Here is a 24,230-nt window from a genome sequence, read left to right on the forward strand (position 1 = left end):
TGGCGTTGTGCTTGAAGTTAGTAGAGTGAAGCGGGATAAACCAATTTAACTATTTTTGTTACCCAACATAAAACAACTATACGCACTCACGTACAAAAAGGTGGAGGGTTAAAAAACGGAAAAATAAATAAAAATGGTATGTCCATTTGTCAACCAGTTCCCGCGATGTGCGATATGATGTTCGTTCCGTGACACTTTTTTCCATTGTTAGTGTTAGTGTTAGTGTTCCCATCCAACCACGAGACGATGGCGTGCAATGAAACGATCCAAAAACTCGTCCAACGGTTGATAGTACTTGAGCAAACTTTTGGCTGATATCTCCACGTCTCCGGTAAGCTCTTCCAGTACGTCAGTCCAGTGTACAGAGGCACCGAGTGCTAGTGATTTGCGCAACAGTTTACCGGCCTTCTTGGAGCCGTATAGGTCACAGCGATGTAATGGCATTGGGATTTCGTGCGTAGGATTGGTAACCGTGCCGAAAAGAGCAGCGCGGCATAATCCCTCGTAGATCTGATAGCTCAGGAAGCTCGCGAGAAAATAGCGCACGAAAGGTGTATTATCTGACAAATGGTAAACGGAGCCGGCATCGAACAGTTGGAGCCGCGAATGCACTGAAGACGGGGGTCGAATGCCCTGCTGCCGTTCGAGCAGAAACCAAAAGTAACTGTTTGCATCTTGCGTGTAGTCGACGCTTCCATCGAAAACATCCCACCGGTACTGGTCCATAAGATATTCGAAAGGAATGGTAGGAATCTTGCCCAGCGCCATGCGCAGCAGAAACGCATAATCGAAGGAATTTAACGTGGGGCCCGTTCCAAACGGAATTTTCTCCGGTGCCATGTGTTTAGGATCAAGCAATCCGAGACGCACGAGATGCTGAGGTGTTACAGCACCCAGGTAGATGGCGTCTCCGAGCGCTTCCTGGAATGCGGCCGTCGTTCCATCACTGAAGATGGTCGGCTGTTTGGACGCCTCCATGTAGTAGACAATGTGGCCCATTTCGTGCACAGTAACGTAAAAATCCTGACCAGCAGCTTCGGACCGTGGACACACGATCATACGATAGTCATCCGCTCCATCTGCGAACATGTTGGCTGCCGTTCCGTGACACTTGCCCCCACTAGCACCCTTACCGATGAGACTGTGCTTCCAGAACTCGTTCGTCATGCGTGAAAGACCAAGAGACGCGTACAGATCTTCGGCACGTCGCACCAGATCCATCGAAGTCCAGTTAGCCCTGCCGAAAGCTTGATCGATGTCAACGGGATGCGGAAAAATATCATGACAGTAGCTCGTCCAGCTCTGGCTCCACATGCCACCGAGAAGATGTGCCGGAATTAGCCCATCGACGTCGATAGACGATGCCGCTGTTGGATGCTTTTCGCGAATAAAGTGGCGCACTACGGCGTGTAGCTTCTGATAGAATGGTTTTACCTCGTGCCACAAACGGTCGACCATCAGACGCAGTTCGGGAATTTCCAGCTCCTCACGCCAGCACTCGCCCACATCGCGATGGTTCGCGCCACGCATGCAGCCAGCATTCATTAGCTCAATCAATCGTCCGTACGGTTGCCGCATCGGAGGTCCTACCGCCATTCGCCAGGATTCCCACACCCATCGGAGAACAATTTCGTTCGGGAAACGTCCGGAACACACACGGTCCATGCCATCCGATAGCATCAAGCGCTCCAGATCGGGTTCACCCGAGAAACATTGCAGTTCGTGAGGTAGTTTGGTCGGAATGCTCGGCGTAAGCACTTGTGGAGACACTGGCGCGACAAAAGTAAGATCCAAATGCCCTGTGCTCAGACCGGGATAGCGTACGAATGTATTGGTCCACAGAATAGTCGCGTCTTCATAATTGTCAGAGCGACCATCTCCACAGTTGGCCTGAATGCACACTTCCGACTCAGTGTAGATACGCTGAATGAAGGAAAACAGTTGAGCCATTTCACTGCAGAAATATCAAAAGAGGCACGTTAACCATACTCGTCCGGTCAGCTTGTTGGTAACGTGATAAAAGACCACCTCGTACCTCAGTTCCTCCGGGGTATTTCGCGGTCCCCGACACAGCAAATAGTAAGCACGATCGTATGGCCAGCCGTGCTGACGGTAGAGGGCGCCCTCGTCGCATGTATCCTGCAGCCAGGCGGACTTGCGCTGAGCTAATTGAACTATGCTCTCGAGCGTGAACTCCACACGGGATTGATGCTGAGTGCTGCTGGCAAGAAAAAGGGAAAGCAATTCATCACCGCTGTACCGCATCGAACTTGTGTGCAATGACACTACTACTGCACCTTAAATCCCATCCGTACTGTGCTGCCTCACGGTTCAGTGCATGCAATTCCGCGTTCATTCGCTCAAACCATGCTTTCGGATCCGTTGCTGTCAGTGAAAGACCAGGCGCCCCCATGCGATAGTGTGAGATGAACGTGAGGAAAAAGAAACGAGCCGCAAGCTCACATAATGCTCCAATTAATGTACCGAAAAACAAGCTAAACGCTTCTCTCAGTCGACATTGTTAAAGGGATCAAGTTTCGCTAAATTACTGTTTTATCACACCTCGGAAACGACTACCGCCGGTCACAATTTCCCCCTCCCGAAAATGTCGTTTATATGACCGCCATAAAATGGAAGCTTGCCCTAACCTGCGTATTTCGTGTACTAATTAAATTGCCCATGTACGTACCATTTTCCGCGGATTCGGTGATAACTGGCGGTAAATGATGCAGCGCGAGCACAGCTAATATTGGCAACAAACACAAGAGTGGGCCACCACGAGTGAACTTTTGTCGGTTACGAATCATCGTTGCAGGTGAGCTGTGCCGTGTGAACCACCAACTCTGTTAGTCACACAACAACTGAACCCGCGGCGCAGTGAACTACAGCCATTTATACTCCATTTCCTTCATTTCCCGACCTCGAACCCGCACGCAAACCACACCACCCACTGTTGGCGCGAAGGAAACTCGTCACTTGACAAAACGGGCAGTTCAGTTGTTGATTTCCCTAGAGCGCTGGGAAAGATACTGGATTTGTTCCGGTACAGCGTGCGACAAGGGTCGGGTTCTGCTTCGCTCTCTTTCTCCTGTTGAGGCACGATGCGATGTGGATGTTTTGAAATGAACGACCATTTTCGCTTGGAAATTCGTTAGAATGTTGACGACGAAACGAGAATTATTCCGGAAAAATCTGTCCTTATCCAGCAGATGCTAGGTCCAGCATTCCGAAGTAACGGTGCAAATGGTAATAACCGCCGCAAGGAAGCTTATGCTTTTAATCCATATTTGTCCCTTACCGTGTTTCATGGATGGGAATGGAAAATAGATTACAACCTACTGGTGAGGTTTTATTTCGTGCCTGAAGCAGCGCAGAAAACGGTTTTATTTGTGCGTAGACCGCGTGATCGTACAGTGCAAAACGATTCGCGCGGAAGCAAACAGAATTTGTTACGCTTTTCACAACAACTAAACCTTCAATCGAAATGTCCATGCTTTATCTATTTGCTACTTGCTGTAATACTTAAACAACTATTTACTTTATTTCATGTTGTTTAGGCATTTCGTTGCCAGAAAAACTCCCAAATGGGGATATCGTTGCTCTTTTCTTGCCACCTTCTACTGCCTGCTCATGCGGTTTAGGAAATTTCTGACGAGGGTTGGCTAACAAACACCACCCACGAAGCTCAACGGTAAAAGGTAGCCGACATTTGCACAACGATAAGCGAAAATGGAAACTGATGTAGCTCAATCTGTATGGATTTATCTTTGATTGGTAATTTATTGGGTTTCCTTTGCGTCGGCGCTTATGTCATCGAGTGCATTTCTTCCGCAAGTGTCAGTGTTTCCACACCGCTCGAACGTGTTTGGTACGGAAAAGCCAGGGGGAGAGACTTAGAAGCCCGGTAATCGCGAGAAATAACTTCGAAAATACCTTTTGTCTAGGTGTGTGTGGTATTATAGCGCACCAGATTTTGGATGATTTTATTGCGTTACTTCATCCTTTTGCGGGATAACATATCGTTCAAACTCACTAACAGATGAAGAGGGCCAGATTGTGCGGGCCATCATTTCAAAACCAACAGGACCCTTCTTACTTCTTCAACAGCTGATGTCTGAGAATGAAGAATGGAGCGCCCAGTCCGGAACCGAAGAACACGATGAACATAGCAGTCAGCTTGTACCGGTTGGTCAGACTGAACGGAAGGTTCTATTGGGATGGAAACAGAACAATTAGCATCAGACATTTGCAGATTATGGCACCATGACACAATCGCACAAATTAACCATCCAAACATTGGCAAACATTCTTCATTATGTAATGAGGAAAGTGGAGCTAAGTTGTTTCTGGGCTTTGCTCTAGCCTCATGATGGTAGATTGCTTACCTCGCCAGGGATTCCACCGTGCGAGTGGGAGTATCGGACCAGATTGGTCATACCGGTGCGGGTTACGTTAGCGGCACGGGCAAACATTTTGGCTCGTTTCTGTTGGGAGTAGTTTTCAGGTTAGCAATGCTATGGCAAGGTTTTATTTTGCCGTAACAAACCTCTGGGACAATTTTTCACGATTATCTGATTTGACAGCACAGAATGACAGTGAAGTGGAAATGTCAAGTGTTTTGCAAACGTCCAATGTGTTGCACTACGGGATTGTGAAATAGGACAAAATTTAAACCAACTTTCTATAACCTTTTTAATGTAGTGTCCGTAATACCATTCCTGGAATAGCATTTGATTATTTAATTTGTAGTTGCAGGCCACAGTCTTCGAGATTTGAACAGGAACATTCATGAACTTTTGGCACAGCATGCTGTTGTGTGTAAACCGCGAAGAAGAAAGTTTTTTACATTGATTACATGTCACAGAACGTTTAAGATACACGCTTGAGTTCCCAAATTGATGTAAAAGCGATAGCTTCTCTGAGAGTGACTCGCGACGACATCCTCGTATCTCTCTGCCAGCAAAACTGAGAAAAGGTATCCCATACGTGACGAGGCGAGGCGAGTCTTTTTCGGGGTTTGCCTGCCGCGCAAGAGCTGCAAAATTTTGCTTAATTTTTCCTCAAACAGTGAAAAAAGACCAGGGTTAAAGAGCTGAACTTTATTTCTCGGAAATACGGTAAACCCCGCAAAGTACGCGAAACCCCAGGCGCGTATACGCGTTTGCGCTTCGTTTTAACGAGTGAAAATAGTCATAGTGTTATTATTTTCATATGAGTTAGGTGTGCGCTTCATCTTCGCCCATTCTCGGTGAAATCGTGTGGTGCAAAATAGTTAATTGAAGGAAAACTATACATTCGTACAAGCAGAGCATAATCAAAATCCGTTTATTCTGCACTGTGTAGTCGTAATCGGTAGAGTTCCCTTTAGTCGGAACTCATATTACATACGAAGTTTCCTCTAGCGGGGAAGATATCGTAGTCATCAGGTGCCACTTCAAGTCAATGGTTGCTACGAATGAGGTGTAAAGTCGGTGAAATCTTTTGAGGAGAAATTTTAGACGCGCTCCAAGAAGCGTTCGTTAAGACGAGATTCTTGTGGAAAGTTCAACACGGGAAAGAGGCAACCGCTTTTGGATAGTTTGCAGCCAGCGATAGCTATCTTATCACAATGGATAAAAGGAAATTATCGTAAGTGTCTTCTTACCTACCGGACGTCTCATACATTCCGCACGCTTGAATACTCGAGGGAATACAGCAAAAAAGCAAGGTGTCGATTAAATTGTTTTATTACGATTAAGAGCATCTGACGGAGTCGTGAAACACGAATGGGTTTTATTAATATTTTTATTGCAGCGGGGAGAGTTGGTGGAAATTACACATTTCCACTGCCTTTCGTTGTAGGCGCAATGTGGATGAAGAAAAATGAAACACTGCGTCTCCGTGGCGTGAAATTAAATACTGAGAAAAATCGATTTTTCCCTCGCGAATACAGTGGGGCAAGTTGGTGTTGTCACTCTACCAGATGGAAACTAAAAAAGTTTGCAAAACATACTGCCCGCGCACTGCCTGCACCTGCCTGCGGCCCTGATGGATATGCATTGAAATGGACAGCAAAAGAGAACACTCGTACTAAATTATGTGTGCAGCATAATGAGAACTCTACTTTAAGTTATCGTTCAAGGATATTCAACTATTCACCACACCCGCGAACCGCACGCAACATCAGCAGCAGCTGCACGAGCCACAGACCTTTTGGTAGCCGTTAGGACCGTTCTGCCGTCTTGCTTTACATCAATGTGCGCTGCCGTAGGTTGTTACTGTTCCCTTTCAACTCACTTCCTTGCACGAAAGGATGACAATATTAATCAACAGAACATCAAACGAATATCGCTATCTAATTTTCTTTTGACGCTGTTTGTTGCGCTCACGTAGAATATAAAACTAATTGAAAGGGTTGATTGGATGTAGTACGTTTTAAAATAACAACTAAAATGGTTTCATTTATGGTTTATGATGGTTCTAATGTTCTTGAACCTTTTATACGATGAAATAATTTGGATTGCGTTCGTTACCTCCTTCTTCCAAGGTTTCTTAATCAGTTAGTAATTGATAAGAACGGTACTTCAAGTTCGATGTATTAACAATAACAGAAACAGGAAGCGTGCGATTGTGTGAGGAATTGGGGGTTTTGATGACGATACTGGTTAGATCATCGTGAGAGCATAGTTCACATTTGTCAAAAGAATTCAGTGTAATGAAATTTTGTTTATTTTTGTTCTTTTGTAGTACGGCCGGGGATACTCTCTACCAGACACTGGGTCTACAGAAGACGGCAACGGCAGACGAGATCAAGAAGACATACAGAAAACTCGCTCTAAAGTACCACCCGGACAAGAACCCCAACAATCCAGATGCAGCAGAAAAGGTTCTGTTTTTTTGCGCATTCCGGCCGATGCAACTCATATTATCGTCTGCTTTGTGTTATTTGTACTTTTAGTTCAAAGAAGTAAACCGTGCTCATTCCATTCTGAGTGATTTGACAAAGCGAAACATATACGACAATTATGGATCGCTTGGTTTGTACATTGCGGAACAGTTTGGCGAAGAGAACGTTAATGCATATTTCGTCGTTACGTCGCCTACGTGCAAGGTACAATTTTCCATTCCCATGCGTAATGCGATGTAGTTCTAAGGTAAATCTTTCCGTTAATATTTTCAGGCACTGTTTATGATTTGTGGTATTATCACCGGTTGTTATTGCTGCTGTTGTTGCTGCTGTTGCTGCAACTTCTGCTTTGGCAAATACAAACCAGTACCTCCCGAAAATGCTGGAGATTATCATCATCTACACGTAAGTTATCGATATTAATGAGCCAGTCGAATTGGAATTATTCTGTCCTACATATCCAGTGTGAATTTGCAATTGGTTCCAATTTGTGTTTAGTATTCGCTATAGTTCGCATATTGGCTTACAGTAATTGAACTACCACAACAAAGCCATAGTGCGCCCTTTATGTATGTTTTGTATCTTGACAGCATAATCCTTAACATTCCGCTAGCACTTTCCAAGCTGCCAGAATGAATAGAGAATGATAATGTTGAATAAGGCTTATGTGTGTTTGGGTTGCTTTTCGAGTGTGTGCCTTTTCGCTGGTTAAATAGCACCACGCCGAGGACGGGTGCGAATGTGCTAGTTGCTGTCGTACTACTAATCTTCGATACGCTGGGCAACCAAAAGGATGATTTCCATACTGATATGCATTTTGGCACGTAAAGAGTTGGGAAATATATGTGATATGTGCCGAATCGTTTTATTATTGCTCAATCAAAGTTTGGGGAACTATTGGATGTAAGGCATTTTTCGTTATCTTTCGATCTGATTCAGAGTGATCACCACTAGGCTATTAATTTTGTGTTTACGTTTCACGCATTACCATCATAAAATTTCAAATTCATCCCTTCAAAATTAGCATAGCTTTAGTTTGGCTTGTTCTTATTTGAGTTTGATAAATACTTATTGCACTGCACTCACTATCTCATTCTTTACGAGACATACTCATAGCAGACTTGTGGACGGTCCAATTGATGTGACACGATCGATGCATGTAATTTCAACTACATTTCAATACACTTTGGTGTGTTGGAATCAATATATCTCAAAATATTACACCTCATCACGGATGTATCCTTATGCGACACACGTGCCATGTGTGTGTGTGTGTGTGTGTGTGTGTGTGCATACTTCGTAATGAGGCTATCTTTCGCCGGTTATCCCACGTCCAATCTATGATCCAATTACTGCATCATCAGATCGTGGTGTGCTCACGCGCTTTGTTATCGTAATTGCGTGTGGCCTGCAGGATCTGATTATCATCCGTCTCGTTCATTTGTACCCTCTTCGCATTACCCTTCCGCTTCACGAAACGGACTAATCTACCACCCACAGAGGGCAGCGAGGCTTAGACACACACGTTACAGCATTCATACTCTGTCTCTATCACCTGTTTTTTTTTCTACATGTGTTTTTTTCTACATTCATCAGAGAGATGGTGCCGCAAGTAGTAGCAACGCGCGGGATGGAACCGCCGTCACAGATCAGCCAACGCGAAGAGTATGTATTCGGTTTATCGTTTGTATTTTTATGTACGATATACTCATCTTCATTCACATCTGCACGGTTAACATAACTTTTAGTTCTAATATTAACAATTACTCATTTCGTGGACATTACTGTAGTAGTTTTTAATTTTTGTTAACATCTTTCCTGGCCGTATACCAAATATCATTCGGTAGGGATTTAATTTGTGGCGTTTTTTCTAGTATGGTGAAAAGGTGAGGTTCATCCAGAATAGTTTTGTTATTACAAATATAAGTTTATACAAAAAATCGTCCATTTTTCTCACAAAGCTCAATGTAAGGCAAGGATCAATCTAAAACGCATTTGTATCGACAGTAAAACGCCATGAATACTTTGAAGCAACTAATACCCATTCATTTATCAATCCTTCATCCAAAATCGTTTAATTTCATTATTGCGCCATGACTTACCGTTTGATTTTTTTCTTTCTTCTTTTCCTTCCTGATTTAGTTGGAAACAATTTCGTAGAAATGTATTTATTTTCGTGGAAATAATGGGAAAATTGAATGGAATTAATAAGGGTTTACTGAATAGACCAGAAAACGTTAGCATTTGTTTGTAACGGAAAAGTTATATTTGGATGATTGGCTTGGAAGGAAAATTAAAACAATGTCTCGTGGAGAAGCGATGGTTGTGTATTTCGCCATCAAGGCATAAGGCATTCAGCAACAAAACGTCCTTTGTCAAGTTTTACAACTAGTTAGACAGTTACGCTATACAATAAAAAGTGAATTTATTTAAATGTGATTCGATTACCTATCATGTGTGTTGGATGTTTGGAGAACGGAAACGACAGGAGAAGTCATCATCGTGGAGTTTTCGGTATTTCTCGTAGAATTTTTGGTCTGTATTAAAATCAGTGTGTAAACAAATACTAATTTTAGTCCATTTTGCGAAGAAGTGTTGATAGCTAATATTACAAATTTGGCGTGGCTTAAGAATGTTGGGTTGTTTTGTTGGCAAATTAACAAAGAGATTATGAAGCTGTATGTAGCGGTAGCTGTATTGTAAGTTGTCTTGAAAACTATTATGTCGCGTGGAGATGGAAAATATCTTTCCAAAATAAGTGAACTGTTTCTGTTGTCCTTCTGGCGATGGGTTGGGTAGCTTTTGGTGGCTTAGTGTATGGTTTGAAAGTGTCGCTAACAAATATGGAATGAACATACTAACAAATGCGATCGATGCTACAGCTTGTAAACACCGTGGTCGATCCATTCGAGAGGAATCGAAGGATTTGCCTCCGCTTTATCGCTGATTCGCTTGGTACGCGCTTTGCGTGTAATAATGTTGCTTTGTAGATTTTATAGGGACTCGCGCTTAATATCGCCTATCTGCCAGCATATTTTTAACGTTTGTTTTCATGGTTCGTGTTTCTTTGTAGGAAGATTTGGCCGATCTGGAAGATAACGGCGGTGGTCCGGTGACATCGCAGCCACAAGCTGGACAAGGACAGGGTGCCGGCATGCCAGTGTACGCCATGCCTCCACCATCATCCAATCCGACGAATCCGTTCACTGGAAACGCCACTGAGAGCACGGGGCTGAACACGGGCAATCAACCCATCTACACGCCAGGTAAGAGGCGACTATTGTAGGACATATGCCGAATCATTCCCTGTCACTAAAATGAAAGTATCACCGCTCGCAGTTGATGGATGTGTCGTGTTTATTGATGTGCTAGTATCGCTATTAAAAACCGTTCATAATCACATTACACCGCTAGTTTCGTCTTGGCGGGACAATTTATCAAGAGAACAAGCAACGATGTTTGTAAATTTGTGTAATATTAATGCATATTTCTGTTCTATTCGCTCACATTCCTTTCTCTTGGGTGATGCTGTACATGATTCGGAAAAAAGGCCACTAAACAAATTTGGAAATTCGATACCCAGCTTCCGTTGTAATCGTTCAAAAACAATAAGCATATGGTAAACCAATCATCTTTCATTTACGTAGACAGTGTGCTGTGTGCGTGCAATACATAGCGTGTGTTTGTGCATGTGCATGTGCAATTGCTAAATGTGTTTTTGATGTTTCTTTGGTTTGGTAATGTTGTGATGCACGTTTTTTCACATTCTTACCATTCACATTCATTAAATTGTGTTGTCTCTTTATTTTCTTAAACTAAGGAGTTTCTCTTTCTGTTATGTTCCATTTCTGCCCAGGAGATTTGCTCCAATTTTGAAGTTATCCTACGTTTCCGTTTCTTTCGAATCACCAATGCAACACCATGCGCTTCTACAATTTCGCACATTAATGTTGCATTGCTTATAGCGTATCTTTAGTTTGGAGAAAATGTAGAAGTATCCCACTCGCGTGAAATGGCGCAATGGTGAATTCCCTAGTGGCAATGTAAGTAAATGTAAATGTACACATGTAGACCACTAAATTTTGCAGCAAATGGGTTTGTCATGCTTTAGTACGTGATATTTAGTGTATATTCGGCCGTAAACAATTAGACATTTCAAAAGCTTGTGCTGTCAAAGAAATATTATGTTTCTGTTATAAATGGATGTGGACGTTATAGTTAATCGTGTTCGTTTCTAACAAATTTTCTACGATGTGTGATTGTTTTTCCTTTGTTCCCAATTATAGGTATGAAGTGAGCGTACTAATCATCGCCATCAATAAAACTGGTCGGTTCGAAGGAAAAGTAATTTGGACAGTGGGAGGTATAGCATAATGGCGAGTACGGTAATGTGCGCACCTTCCTCTGAGTCCAGCCCTATTTCTTTTGTGCAACGAATAGCACCGAACCAAATCAAACAACCCATATACAATATACTGTAACAATAACAAACTGTAATATTCATCGCTCGAATCGAACCGCAACTGCATCTCTCTGCAGCATTAGCGCGAAACAGTGGAATCACTTATAAAATGAAGCAGTGGAGCAAAAAAAAGTATCTTTTTAGGGTATATTTATGCGTTAGGTAATGGCAGCAAAAAGGATATATGTACACGGGAACTAATCTGCTCTGTACTTTGTGGGTAGTACTCAATGAAGCGGACGGATGAAAGATCGTAAAACTGTTGTGTAGTAGATATCCTCTGTTTGTGTGTGTGCATGTACGTGTATTTATCCTAGTGAGGTTATTTCCTACCGATAGCCTCCGTTTCAGAGAGTTGCAGATAAGCGAGAACACACAGAATCAAAAGCAACCATATAACAAAGCTAACAATAGTTTTTACTCTCGCTGTTGCTGTTTGTATCCGTAACGTAAACACCTAATCCATACGAAGCAAACCATCATTTGGTGATATGCTCAAACGACGATTGATGAACATTAACATTACACTTACACACACAACACCCTCTACCATTTCTCACTCTTATGAGATCGTCCATGAAGTAGCAAATGTTTCTAGTTTGAAATGGTTGCAGAAACAGAAGCCCCGTTTAATTGAAGATTGAAGGCGCAACAAAAAATATTAAAATCGATCGATAGAGTGGAGTTGATGAAACGAGAGCTACACCATTTAGCTGAACTTGGGAAACGAGTTTCCTCCTCATTTATTAAGTGTTACTATTTCAATTTTTGCATATACTACTTGGAAAGTGAAAAACCGTTATGCATAATTACGATAATAAGAACGAGATATGCAAGTTCATCCGGGGTCACTAATCCGGCGCTTGAGATACAACTATAAGTAACGTAATTGCGTAAGTTATGTTTATGTGCGGCAGTGTACATGCCTTCTGGCTACGCTGCAACAGGTGAATAAGTAAACAAAAAGCAAGACGTTGCGTTGAGACAAAGAGATGAGAACAGAGATGAAGAAAGAATATATCTATATACATACAAAATTCATAACTCTTATATCCATTTATCCCAAATTTCCAAAGCATTTGAAGCACGAACCTTAAATAGGACGTTATTAGAGGACGGCGAAACGTTGTTGGTGTGTGTTTGGTGTGGTAGGCAAAATGAGACATAAGACATTGGAAAGCGAGGTAAACGTTTGGAAAGGGCCAACAACGATGACGGGGCGGCATTAGGCACAGCTTTGAAGGACGGACGATGCTATGGACGCTGGAATTAGGACGGAACCGTAATGACCGCAACAAATCATAAGTTGGAAAAAATTATTTAACGAAAGTGGCGTAACCAAACAGCCAGCAGTTGAACGCAGCGTTAACGACGATGGGCGCTGCTGTCGTACGTTTAGTTGGTGTAACCCGGGCTGTCGAGAGCTGAAAGGACATTACAATAACCGTTATCGAGGAAAAATAAACTAAGACCTGAACGACGAAACATTCATTGCCACGTTATGCAAAATCCACAATAATTGCGTGCGTTGTAAAGTAGTATTTTTTTACAATTTCCGAAAGGTAATATACAAACTTGCCAATACGAACACTACATTACACTCAGGTTGTTAAGGGCAACTGCTGTCTAGTTATCTTTTGAGATTCGTTCCAGATAATGAAAGTTATCACAGTTATCAAACATTAAACAGTCAGTTACTGCCCAGGGATGAGCAGTGAAGAAACGTCGCTGAGAATCGGTTTGCTGCGGATGAACGCTCTACACACGGTACAGGTTAGTAATTAGCTTATTACAGTACCTTGACGTAAAAAAGTACATTTTAAAAGTGTACACCTTTTCAGTGGTCTCTGTAGGCCTTATAGATAATAACATTTGTATTAATTCCAGTTTCCTGTACTGTAGGCATTTGTTCGTGTGACTAATTCTTACTCCCTCCATAAAGCTTGTTGTGGTCGCGATGTGGCTGAGGAAAATCCACATACGGAAATCCCCGAATAAACATAGTACATTCAGAGGTGGTGATCAGTGGAGGATCAATCCTCTTGGAGGCCCAGGGCGGAATTATAAATGGGGCCTCTTATTTTTAAAAAAGATGAATTGGGGGGCATTGAGACCCTTGAAATGAGGAAAAGCTAAAGGCGCAGTAAGAAGGGGCTCCTGAACTCACTTTGAATCATCCCACGGGTAATTCGCGGTCAAATTTCGCCAGGGGCCTCTTGTGGCCGGCGGATACGAAATTCCATACAAAACGGGCTGTTTTCAGATTTCCTACACCAAGAGAGCATCCAAAACAGGAGGTAACAACCGATTGTTTATAAATAAATAATAATTTAAGTACGATTAAATGCAAAAATCCACACACGCCAGTCAGTTGGACGCTTTAAATGAGAGGTTGAATATGTGGGCTTCGAGCCGAATATGCTGAACCTACACGACCACAGTACATAGGCACCTACGCCGTTGGACGCTTTGAAGGAGCGCAAACTCAAGTTGGTTAAGCGGACACGCAGTACATAGGTACCTGTCGACACACGCGGTTTCCGTCGGTCGCTTTGAATGTGTTGGTGCGTTGCGATATCCGTATATGCGCGATGGAGGGCGTGGATCGCGTACCGTGATTTTACGTGTGTATCACGTGTGTGTTCGATTTTTTACCTCGCGTCGCATGTAAGCCAGAATGAGAGATCCGAATAAAAAATGGATGGGAGGAGTCCAATTGCTGGTTGGGTATTGTTTGCCCAGGCATAACGAATTTGCCTCGGTGGCGGCAAACACAACTACTGACTGAAGTACTGGAACTTGCGCTTGTAAACAGATGCAGATTCGTCATATGTGTTGGGTCGTGATATCAGGCCGGGCAGTGCACTTTCATCCGAAGTCGATCGTCTTCGAACATTGGGATCTGAACTCCAGAACAAGTTTAACCGTTGGCCCGTTAACGTTCTTGTGCAGGAAGAGTGATTCTCCTTGAGTGTTGTGTGCTTGTGCTGTTAATCATTCGATAAAAATGTCCAACGCAGATTTGCCCGCTGTGCTGAATAAACTGTTCAGGTGAGTTAATCTGTTTTCCCTAGCTACCAGTAGAGACACAATCCTGACCGTTTCGTATCGTTCGTTTAAAGCCACATCGATGCCAACAAGAGCAAGTACATCGATGCCTTGAGGGAAGCGGTGGCGATAAAGTCAGTGTCGGCTTGGCCCGAGTCTCGGTCGGAAATTTCCCGCATGGTGGACTGGGTTGCGGAGCGATTGCGGAAGCTTGGGGCCACAGTTGAGCTGGCTGACGTCGGCAAACAGAAGCTGGCTGACGGCCGTGAACTCGACCTGCCGAAGGTCATCCTCGGTGTGCTTGGAACAGTAAGTAATATTTGCCTTTCGCGTTAGGTATCCGTTATCTGTGAGTGCGGCTGGGGAGGATGTCGGAAAACGGGTAAAGATCGCCATTTCTTTGCCATTTCTTTCCATCGCACAACGCAGTTTGATGTCAATGAACTTGTTTTGAGGGGACAAGAGCGGGGGAGTCGTATGTCTTGCCTTTGTAGCTATCGTTTTGTTTAGGTAGTCGGCAAAGTAGCTCAAGAATGAAACAAGCTCCATTGAATGAAACGGAGGCTCGGCAGCGTATGTTTACTATAAACTGCAACCACGACCTCCAGCATGAACTGCATCGTCAGAATATGACGTCAGGGGGGGGTACGGTTGGAAATGCAACGGTTGCACATTGTAATGTGTGGGTTGAACGCAAAAGGGGAAGAGAGGGCAGTTATATTTTTATTATGCGTCAGCGAACAAAGTGGTGCTTGATTGTAAATTCCGATGCTGAGTGTCGCCTTTCAATGGGAATCACTCTCGACCAGAGCCATTCATAGATAAGACATCCCGAGGCATCGTTGCTTCCAGGGGGTTACCAGGAAAGGGCGGTAGATAAGGTGGAGGGGGATTCGCGTGGTTCAACAGTATTATCATGAAATGGGGTTTCTGTTTCAATGAGATAAACTAACGAAAACAGTCAAAAATTGTGGTTAACCGTAGTAGAGTAAGAGGAGGAATTAAGTATAGACATATGAGGACTCTTAGGAGACCACTTTGCAAGTGGTTATCGTCGAATGTAACCACTGTGGCTGCCTCGTTGTTGCGGTGCATGGACGAATTAATAGGCCAATAAAGTGACTGCCCATAGACAGTTGATTGATTAGTTGTATATTTTCCTAACTTCAATTATCTCGAATGCCCCCGATTCTCTGCTGATGTTTTCTATAGGAGATATTACATATCTTCGTTTATCCTTTAACCATTCAAACCTTATCGCGTTGTGCGTTGTGAGCGTTTTTGATAATCAATATTGATGGATTGAGTACTAACCTAACAATGCTTCATTGCAGGACGCAGCGAAAAAGACAGTGTGTCTTTATGGGCATCTGGATGTACAGCCTGCTATTTTGGAGGACGGCTGGGCAACGGAACCGTTTGTGCTGACAGAAAAAGATGGCAAACTGTTTGGCCGTGGATCTAGCGACGACAAGGGTCCGGTTCTGGGATGGCTGCATGCAATCGAAGGCTATCAGGCAATTGGCGAACCACTCCCGGTCAATTTGAAGTTCGTTTTCGAGGGCATGGAAGAGTCCGGCAGCGAGGGTCTCGACGAGCTACTCTATGCCCGCCAGAAGGATTTCCTCTCCGACGTGGATTATGTTTGCATTTCCGATAACTACTGGCTTGGTACGGATAAACCTTGTATCACGTACGGACTACGAGGTATTTGCTATTTCGAAGTTGAAGTCGGTTGTGCACACAAGGATCTTCATAGCGGAGTTTTCGGCGGGACCGTGTACGAAGCAATGAACGATCTGGTGTACCTGCTCGGCACGTTAGCAGACAGCGAGGGTCGCATTCTGATTCCGAAAATCTATCAGGAAGTCGCTCCACTTCTTCCGAACGAACAGGCCATCTACGATGCGATTCATTTCGACGTCGGAAGTTATCGGGCAGAGCTTGGAGCGCGCAAGCTTATGCATAAGGAGGACAAGACAAAGATTCTCATGCACCGTTGGCGTCAGCCGAGTCTTTCGATACACGGTGTCGAAGGTGCATTTTATGAACCTGGCCAGAAGACCGTCATTCCGAAGAAGGTCATTGGAAAGTTTTCGATCCGTATCGTGCCAAACCAGACACCCGACCTTACGGAGCGTTATGTGCGTGAGTATCTAACAACGAAGTGGGTCGAACGCGGTTCGCCGAACCACTTTGCGGTGCGTATGGCTCATGGTGGTAAACCATGGACAGAGGATCCGAATCATCCCCACTATCAAGCGGCTCGAACGGCTACAAAACACGTGTACAACGTTGATCCGGATATGACTCGCGAGGGTGGATCGATCCCGGTTACGTTGACGCTGCAGCAAACGACGGGCAAGAACGTTTTGCTACTTCCTATGGGCGCTTCGGATGATGGAGCACATTCGCAGAACGAAAAGATTGATGTGCGCAATTACATTGAAGGGGTAAGTGTATACACTTGATCGTTTCACATTGAGATACTGTTGCTCATTCTATTTTTGCTCGGTAGACCAAACTGCTCGGTGCTTACTTGTACGAGGTATCTCTCATCGGTGGTAACTGATCAGATAAGCAGATTGGATTGATTGTCCTCCTAAAAAACAAACCCGACTTCACATCACAACCCATCACTCCTCTAGCATCACTTATATTGCGATCGTAATCCCACAGTTATCTGTCGTCGCAAATGTTAAATGATAATAAAATACCCGGCATATTAGTTTCACTAAGCTTTAAGTGTATATTTAAGACTCTTTTCCTCTACTAAGCTTTCCAAAAGGACCGACGTAATACTTGGACAGACTACTATCTATTGTGACCAAGCATCACCGTACTTGTTTTTCACGGGTGGTGGACCTGGAGGAATCGCAGCTTCCTCCGAAGTCATACCACCACGTCGTTCTGCTTCGCGTCGGATTGGTGGACTATCTTCAAGAACCGTTGCTGGGCGGTATGGTTGCTGCTGGCGCTTAAGATATTCTTCGCGATTCTGACGTCGCAGTTCCTCGTAGCTTTTGGATGCCTTCGGTGCGAGTGGCAACTGAAGATCCTCCTCGAAATTGGTGGTAGCTGGAATCAAAGGTAGCGGTTGAACAATCGTCTATGGTGTCCAAACATTCTCCACTTACAATCAACAGTCGGACGGCCACTATCATCCAGTCCAGAGTATTGCGGACCATCGTAGTACAGGTTCAGCGAACCGTTACTCAGGAATGACTCGTCAGCTTGTCGTTCACGTGCCGGGCTTGTTTCAAAGGGAGTCAGCATGCTTGAAGCGCCGAATCCTTGATCAGGAAGACTATGAAGAAGAGAGTTAAAGGTTAGTTTTAGAATGTAGCGTTTGTTAAGAATCGTACAACTTATCGGCCATTCCCGTTGTTCCCTGACGACGTTGACGCATCAAATCTGCCAATCGAGAGTTGGGCAGCTGCAAAATCTTTTCGGCACATTTGCTCTGGTAGCTTATCTTTCCGATGAAGTATCCAAGCGTAACGCCAACCAATATCTTTGGGGCAGGACCGAACCGTACACTTGGCTGTCAATGTGAATTAACAAATTGGTGCATGACCAAAGGTTTAGCTGTTGCTTCGCATAATAGAAGTGCATTCTCACCTTCAGAAACTTATTATGCACCGCGTACCACGCACCAATTCCCATAACCGTCCCCAACGGTAGGGATCGTTGAAAGAAGGATTCTCGATTACATTCACGAAGGACTCGCAACTCTTCCGGGGAAAATTGATAATTCTAAAACGAGTTTCACAACATTGCATTACTGCGAAGAATATTAATGTTCTAACTACTTCCTACCAGTGCATTTCTCTGTGTGTCGTCGGGTTGCTGCAATTGGCCGTTTTGTTGCATAATGAAATTCAATACTATTTATTATAAATCACTGTGAAAATGCGTTGTTATCTACTAGAGTCAACGTAAATAAACGATTGCTGTGGAACGTAGCCGGCATACAAACAGCTGACATTCACAACTGACAACTGAGCTGCTTGATCATGCATTTCAATCGATAGAAATTGCACACGTACGTGGACACATTCTTATCGGCGTCGTTATGAATCAAGTCGAAAAGCATAGAAATAATTGCCAAATAATATAAATAAACGAGAATTAATCCGATTCGGGTAAAACATCGGACAAACCTACATGCTCTGGTAAATGTAACGGTTCGGGATTCGGGCTACGCGTACTGTTGGCAGCGCTGAACCGGTTGAAGTTTGACAGTTATACGTTGCTGTCACAAGTGAGCTGCTGTAAACAAAAAGAAAGGCGCTACAAAAATACGAACAGAAGCCTTGGTGAAAATAGCACGGAAGAAATACCAGACAGGGTATAGGGGTGATTACACATCTTTAAAACAGAAGAATTGTTCTTCCAGCATAGGTGAGCAGACGGTGTTTGGATTGTGAGGGTGGCAACTACAAATGCCAGCCAATAGATTCGATATCCAGTCAGGAGCAGGATCACTAATATCAAGCAGCGCCATGGGGATCGATTTCGATGTGAACGATTACATCAAAACGCTGAAGAAGGACGCAGGCCCATTCAAATGTCCGATGTGCGAGAAGACGTACAAGTCGGTGATAGGATTGCAGTATCATCTGAACAACTATGACCACGATAACCCGTCGCCTGCCGTACCAGCCTCGGTGTCGACTCCCATCAAGCAGAAGGGCCGCAGGCTGAAGGTGGGCGTTACACCGAAAAACCAAATTGCTTCCAGTCCACCGAAGGAGGGGATTACATATCTCGAAACGGAACACCTCGTACGTCTGGATTGTAATGGCAAGACAGTGAAAATCCCTGTGCTGGACGCTCTGCCTGTAATGTCACTCGAGGAGTACGAGAGCAAATGCAAGACCGTGTCTGATTTCGAAGCGTTCGCCGTGACACCGCCGGAAGAACCAGAAGTGCAGCTGCCGGAGGGCAAATTTAAGGAGATCGAAGATTACACTATCTGTGATGCACCGGCACGGCCGAACGCTTACATTCGTTTCATCGAGAAATCGAGTGAAGAGCTTGACGGGGAGGTTGAGTACGATGTGGATGAGGAGGACACGACATGGCTAAGCATTATAAATGAACGGCGCGCGGCGCAGAACGTTGGACCTGTGCCGGTGGATTCGCTCGAACTGCTGATGGATCGGTTGGAGAAGGAATCGTTCTTTCAGGCGGCTGCTAACGGTCAGAATGGAGCCGTCGTGGACGATGATGCAGTGTGCTGTATCTGCATGGACGGGGAATGTCAAAATACGAACGTGATTCTGTTCTGCGACATGTGCAATCTTGCCGTGCATCAGGATTGCTACGGTGTGCCGTACATTCCAGAAGGGCAGTGGCTTTGTCGACGGTGTTTGCAAAGTCCTAGTCGTCCGGTAGACTGTGTTCTGTGTCCCAACACTGGTGGTGCGTTCAAGCAAACAGATCATGGACAGTGGGCCCACGTCGTGTGTGCGTTATGGATCCCGGAAGTTCGATTCGCCAACACCGTGTTCCTGGAACCGATCGATTCCATCGAAACCATTCCAGCGGCCCGATGGCGCCTGACGTGCTATATCTGCAAGCAGAAAGGAAACGGGGCGTGTATTCAGTGCAACAAAACCTATTGTTATGCGGCATTCCATGTGACCTGTGCACAGCAGGCGGGTTTGTGCATGCGCATGGATACGGTGAAAGGCTCGGACAGCAATCCGGTTGTGGTACAAAAGATGGCTTACTGCGATGCGCATACACCACTGAATGCGCTTCAGACAACGCCGAGCAATTCGCCTGAGGGCGGACCTCCAACGGATGCACGAGAAGTGACGCGAGAGAAGATGAAAAAAGCTCGGAAGCTGCTTGCATTGAAGCGGACTAGTGCACCGGTTATTCTCATACCGACGATTCCACAGAACCGCATTGAGGAAATCTCGTCGTTGGTGAATATTCCGAAAAAACAACAGTTCATTCAACGTCTGATTGCCTATTGGACCCTCAAACGTCAGTATCGGAATGGAGTTCCACTGCTGCGTCGACTACAATCGCAAGGTCAAGCGCAAGGAACGGGAATCCCCGGTTGTCGCGATCGAACTGATGGCTCGCCGGACGCTCATGAGCTCTATCAACAGCTAAAGTATTGGCAGTGTCTTCGACAGGATCTGGAGCGGTCCCGATTGCTGTGTGAGTTGGTACGTAAACGTGAGAAAATTAAGCTCATTTTGATCAAAACCACGGAACAGCTTGTAATGGCTACGTTGAACCCGATCGAGAGTGTTTTGCATCGAATACTGGATCAGTTGGAGGTAAAGGATGATAAAGAGATCTTTCGTGAACCAGTCGACACGGAAGAGGTGCCGGACTACACCGACATCGTGAAGCATCCGATGGATCTGGGCACGATGAGACAGAAGCTTAAACGTGGCATGTACGTTCGCATTGAAGATCTGGAGCAGGACTTTGCGTTGATGATCCGGAACTGTCTGGCATACAACAACAAAGACACCATGTTTTACCGAGCGGGTGTACGGATGCGAGATGCCGGTACGATCGTTTTCCGAACGGTGCGCAAGGAACTCGAACGAGCTGGCCATTTCCAACAGCCACCTCCCGTGGAGTCAGTGCCTTCAAGTATTACAACGCCTGCCGGAAATAGCAGATCGATCGGTTCCAGCGAAGATAATATTGCGATGGACATAGAGAATGAACTGACGAAGATTACGGGACAGTCGGCAAATGCGGAGCACATCGGCAAGCTGCAGACTTTGCTGAGCAAAGCGAACGGAATTCGCCATGCGTTGACGCGCTCGAAGCGCATCAAACAGATTCGTAATGAGATTGCTCGCGTGAAACGTGCGATCAGTAAAGATCCGGAGCGTGCCTTGGTGAGAAGAACAAGAAGAAAAGAAGTCCGTATCTCGGTCTTATTATTCCAAATGCTCTTTATTCCAGGTAAATGATCGCAGTATAACCTCCGATTTGATAGGATCAGCAGCAAGCTTATCAGCGCTTGGTGGAGCTGCTTCTTCGTCACTCGCCGGTTCAACGCATTCGCCGAAAAAGTTAACTCATGCCATACATGCGGAACCCTCTACCAGCGGCATTGGGGATCTGATAGGAAACAGCCTTTCTGTCGCTCAGAAACATCACCAAATTACACCAGATGTGAGTCCGCATAAAGTGCTCAACAACAGCCCTTCGCCCTCCGGAGTTAATCGAAGGTAGTACTAATCGAAGGAGTTCTTGAATCTTAAAGATTGCGAAGTAATACACTCGATCTCTTTTTATCTATAGAACGGCTGTTCTGTTCACGCGTAAAGCTCAGGCGGCGTTGAAGAAACCAGAAACACCGCCCAAACAGGATGGTCCAGGTTCTGGAGCCGGTGCTGGCAGTGGTGGAGGTTGTCCAAGCGGACCAACTGTAATCTCAATGTCAACGACCGAACTGCTTCAGAAGACGGCAAAAAAGATCAATCGTGGCAAGCGGATTGGCAAAAGTGGGAAGAGCATTGAATCGTTCCTTGAGGCAACGTCCGCTTCGGCACTGGACGGTAAACCTGTGGAACGGAAATCATTGGAAGCTATTCCGGACAGTTTTCGTGTGTACCGTGGGCAGCAGGATCGCGAAATTAGCGACTCGGAAAGTAATCTCAGCCTTACTGGTAGTACCTGCAGTAGCTGCAGTGGGTTTAGTGGAAGCGGAACCGAATCGGAATTTGGGTAAGATTCACGAACCCACCATGATCTTTCCTATGGAAGTTTTAGTAATTACTTTTCTCGGGTTTCACGCGGGTCTATAGTTCTAGCAACGATGATTCATATTGCGACTCGGAGATGTCCACCAACAGTGAACCGGATATGGAGTCATTCCCGGAGAAGCCGGCACTGGAACCGTTGAAGCTAGTGTGGGCCAAATGTCGGGGCTATCCGTGGTATCCGGCGCTGATTATCGATCCAAACATTCCGAAAGGCTTCGTTCATAACGGTGTGCCACTGCCTGCTCCTCCGACCGATGTGTTGGCCCTGCGCAGCAACTATGATGAACCCGTCTTTTTAGTGCTTTTCTTTGACGTGAAGCGTACTTGGCAGTGGTTGCCAGTTGGCAAGCTGGAACTACTCGGTGTGGACAAGGAACTTGATCAAAGCAAGCTAATAGAGTCGCGCAAACCGACTGAACGAAAGGCAGTCAACAAGGCGTACCAGGAAGCGCTCCACTATCATAGCCAGGTTTCGAGTGCAGATGGTCCGGCTGGGAAGTTATGATGTTATGGGAGTGGTGTGACGGTAGCAGGCTTTGTTACCTCACAGGGCGATAACTCGGAGGAACAGGATGAGGAGGATGAGGAGGAAGAATCATGTTAAATCTGTCACGTATTGGTCTTTTATATTAGTTGTAGTTAAGGTCCTTTTCGTACATGTTACTGCATTATATGTGTTGGTAGGAGTGCTTTAAGAAGGAAGTTGGACAACATCTCCGAACAAATGTTATTAAAGTTCGTTTTATTTGGCTTGACGTATATCTGTTTCGGATCGTGGCGGTAAGAGGTTAGGTAGGAGTTAAGTGTTGGCAACGAGTCTTTGCATGCATGGGAGGGCTAAAGGAAAGTTACTTCGTTCCATGTGTCGAAATAGAGAGATAGAGAGTGTTCTTTTAAAACTTCCTCCTTTTTCCCAAATTGCCGTCGTCATAGTTTTTTTAATGTTATTTAAGTTGCTTACATTATAGCAGGAAAGATACGTATATGCGTGAATGTATGATATCGAATGTTTACGCCATTCGTAAGGCTATATCTATTTATAACAGTAATAGAATACGTTTAGAGCCGGATCCTCACGAGCAGCTAATCGAAAAGGGTACGCGAGTTTCGCGATAAAAAAATCACACATTATCTACCGTGCAACTCACTCATACAGGTGTACAAAACGAAAGAAAAAAGATCAATTTTAATAAAGCGTATCCTCCTGGATGCTGTTTCATGTAAAACTCATACAGGTTAACTCTTATTCCGATACCATTCATTTGTCACCCACTATCTCCATGAGTGAGAGTGTGCTGGAGCGAGACAGATGAATATGTCGCTTTCGTCACTCAAATTCATCTACTATCTAACACGGTGCACTTTGATAACGCCAAACGTCGGTGTTGGTCATTCTTCCGCTAGCTTCGGTCGGGTTCGGTCTTTTGTTGTACAGCGGTACGCGCGTGTATAACAGTTGCAGTTGCTGGTTAAATGTTCTTGTTGAATGGAAAGGACTTTTTTACTTTTCCTTTCATTATCGAAGTGTATTATTCTAAAGTACGTTACAAAACAAAACATTATACCAAATTCAGTGATTTCCAACAATAAATGTTACAGTAATGCACCGAAAATGCTGTGCGCGTCGGTTTGTTTGTGAAGAACATTGCGTGCGTTGTTTCGTGCCGTGTAAGCGTGGAAGGTGATTAATTTTGTCAGGAAACGTGAGGGAGTGCAAATAAAAGTGAAAAAATGTGTAGTTTATTGTGTAAAAAGGTGCGCAAGCGCATTTTTGTGCGAAGAAAAGTTCACACGCAGGAGCGCGTGGTTTAGCGCCATTTTGCAGTTCCGAGCGTTCGGAAGATCATCGTTGGTGTGCAGTGGTGAGTGAAGTGAGTTCGCCGAGATGAATGAGTGAAACGGTATGCGTGAAAGATGAGAGAAAAGCTTAGTGAGATCTTTTTTGGTGAGATATAATCGCGCGGTTTTGTAGAGAGATGTGTTTTAGTGCGTGCTTTTCTGTTTAAGTTTCTGTTTGTTATTTCAATCGATAACGTAAGTTGTGTAGTGTAGAATGTGATAAGAAAGCTGCCAGACGAAT

At 44.7% G+C, this 24,230-nt stretch overlaps 6 protein-coding genes across 13 annotated transcripts; 3 read left to right on the plus strand and 3 right to left on the minus strand.

Annotated features, from left to right (window-relative positions):
* Nucleotides 1–218: 218 nt before the first annotated feature.
* On the minus strand, nucleotides 219–2,807 carry LOC128305716 (angiotensin-converting enzyme-like). Its single transcript, XM_053043300.1, has 4 exons — nucleotides 2,690–2,807; nucleotides 2,298–2,385; nucleotides 2,036–2,218; nucleotides 219–1,954 (listed from the first exon to the last, which is right to left on the minus strand). The coding sequence occupies exons 1-4, from the start codon at nucleotides 2,805–2,807 to the stop codon at nucleotides 220–222; spliced, it is 2,124 nt and encodes a 707-aa protein (XP_052899260.1). The 3' UTR covers nucleotide 219.
* Nucleotides 2,808–3,871: 1,064 nt separating this feature from the next.
* Nucleotides 3,872–4,607, minus strand: LOC128304059 (cytochrome c oxidase subunit 7C, mitochondrial-like). Of its 2 annotated transcripts, XM_053041185.1 has the most exons (3): nucleotides 4,547–4,607; nucleotides 4,386–4,484; nucleotides 3,872–4,209 (listed from the first exon to the last, which is right to left on the minus strand). In XM_053041185.1, the coding sequence occupies exons 2-3, from the start codon at nucleotides 4,470–4,472 to the stop codon at nucleotides 4,093–4,095; spliced, it is 204 nt and encodes a 67-aa protein (XP_052897145.1). In that variant the 5' UTR covers nucleotides 4,473–4,484; nucleotides 4,547–4,607; the 3' UTR covers nucleotides 3,872–4,092. The 2 variants fall into 2 exon arrangements, with proteins under 2 accessions (XP_052897145.1, XP_052897144.1); XM_053041184.1 differs by having other exon boundaries at nucleotides 3,874–4,209; nucleotides 4,386–4,576.
* A 396-nt stretch (nucleotides 4,608–5,003) lies between these two features.
* LOC128304879 (dnaJ homolog subfamily C member 5 homolog) lies at nucleotides 5,004–12,858 on the plus strand. Of its 6 annotated transcripts, XR_008287436.1 has the most exons (9): nucleotides 5,004–5,628; nucleotides 6,727–6,865; nucleotides 6,938–7,090; nucleotides 7,160–7,291; nucleotides 8,483–8,551; nucleotides 9,960–10,152; nucleotides 10,437–10,505; nucleotides 10,746–10,929; nucleotides 11,173–12,858. XR_008287436.1 is itself a non-coding variant. In XM_053042122.1 (7 exons), exons 1-7 carry the CDS (start codon nucleotides 5,609–5,611, stop codon nucleotides 11,181–11,183), a joined length of 717 nt encoding a protein of 238 aa, XP_052898082.1. In that variant the 5' UTR covers nucleotides 5,004–5,608; the 3' UTR covers nucleotides 11,184–12,858. The 6 variants fall into 6 exon arrangements, 1 of the variants encoding a protein (XP_052898082.1); XR_008287435.1 differs by lacking the exon at nucleotides 10,746–10,929; XR_008287433.1 differs by lacking the exon at nucleotides 10,437–10,505 and having other exon boundaries at nucleotides 10,743–10,929.
* A 1,389-nt stretch (nucleotides 12,859–14,247) lies between these two features.
* LOC128304877 (cytosolic non-specific dipeptidase) lies at nucleotides 14,248–17,052 on the plus strand. Its single transcript, XM_053042119.1, has 4 exons — nucleotides 14,248–14,399; nucleotides 14,471–14,705; nucleotides 15,731–16,849; nucleotides 16,915–17,052. Exons 1-4 carry the CDS (start codon nucleotides 14,356–14,358, stop codon nucleotides 16,966–16,968), a joined length of 1,452 nt encoding a protein of 483 aa, XP_052898079.1. The 5' UTR covers nucleotides 14,248–14,355; the 3' UTR covers nucleotides 16,969–17,052.
* Nucleotides 17,053–17,111: 59 nt separating this feature from the next.
* Nucleotides 17,112–18,399, minus strand: LOC128304878 (OCIA domain-containing protein 1). 2 transcript variants are annotated; one of them, XM_053042121.1, is made up of 5 exons: nucleotides 18,216–18,399; nucleotides 18,018–18,152; nucleotides 17,765–17,940; nucleotides 17,534–17,703; nucleotides 17,112–17,474 (listed from the first exon to the last, which is right to left on the minus strand). In XM_053042121.1, the coding sequence occupies exons 1-5, from the start codon at nucleotides 18,267–18,269 to the stop codon at nucleotides 17,215–17,217; spliced, it is 795 nt and encodes a 264-aa protein (XP_052898081.1). In that variant the 5' UTR covers nucleotides 18,270–18,399; the 3' UTR covers nucleotides 17,112–17,214. The 2 variants fall into 2 exon arrangements, with proteins under 2 accessions (XP_052898081.1, XP_052898080.1); XM_053042120.1 differs by having other exon boundaries at nucleotides 17,762–17,940.
* LOC128304876 (bromodomain-containing protein homolog) lies at nucleotides 17,801–23,349 on the plus strand. Its single transcript, XM_053042118.1, has 4 exons — nucleotides 17,801–21,277; nucleotides 21,345–21,613; nucleotides 21,687–22,112; nucleotides 22,193–23,349. The coding sequence occupies exons 1-4, from the start codon at nucleotides 18,842–18,844 to the stop codon at nucleotides 22,653–22,655; spliced, it is 3,594 nt and encodes a 1,197-aa protein (XP_052898078.1). The 5' UTR covers nucleotides 17,801–18,841; the 3' UTR covers nucleotides 22,656–23,349.
* The last annotated feature ends 881 nt before the right edge of the window (nucleotides 23,350–24,230 follow it).

The sequence above is a fragment of the Anopheles moucheti genome, chromosome 3 (assembly GCF_943734755.1).
Source record: "Anopheles moucheti chromosome 3, idAnoMoucSN_F20_07, whole genome shotgun sequence".
Lineage (NCBI taxonomy): Eukaryota > Metazoa > Arthropoda > Insecta > Diptera > Culicidae > Anopheles > Anopheles moucheti.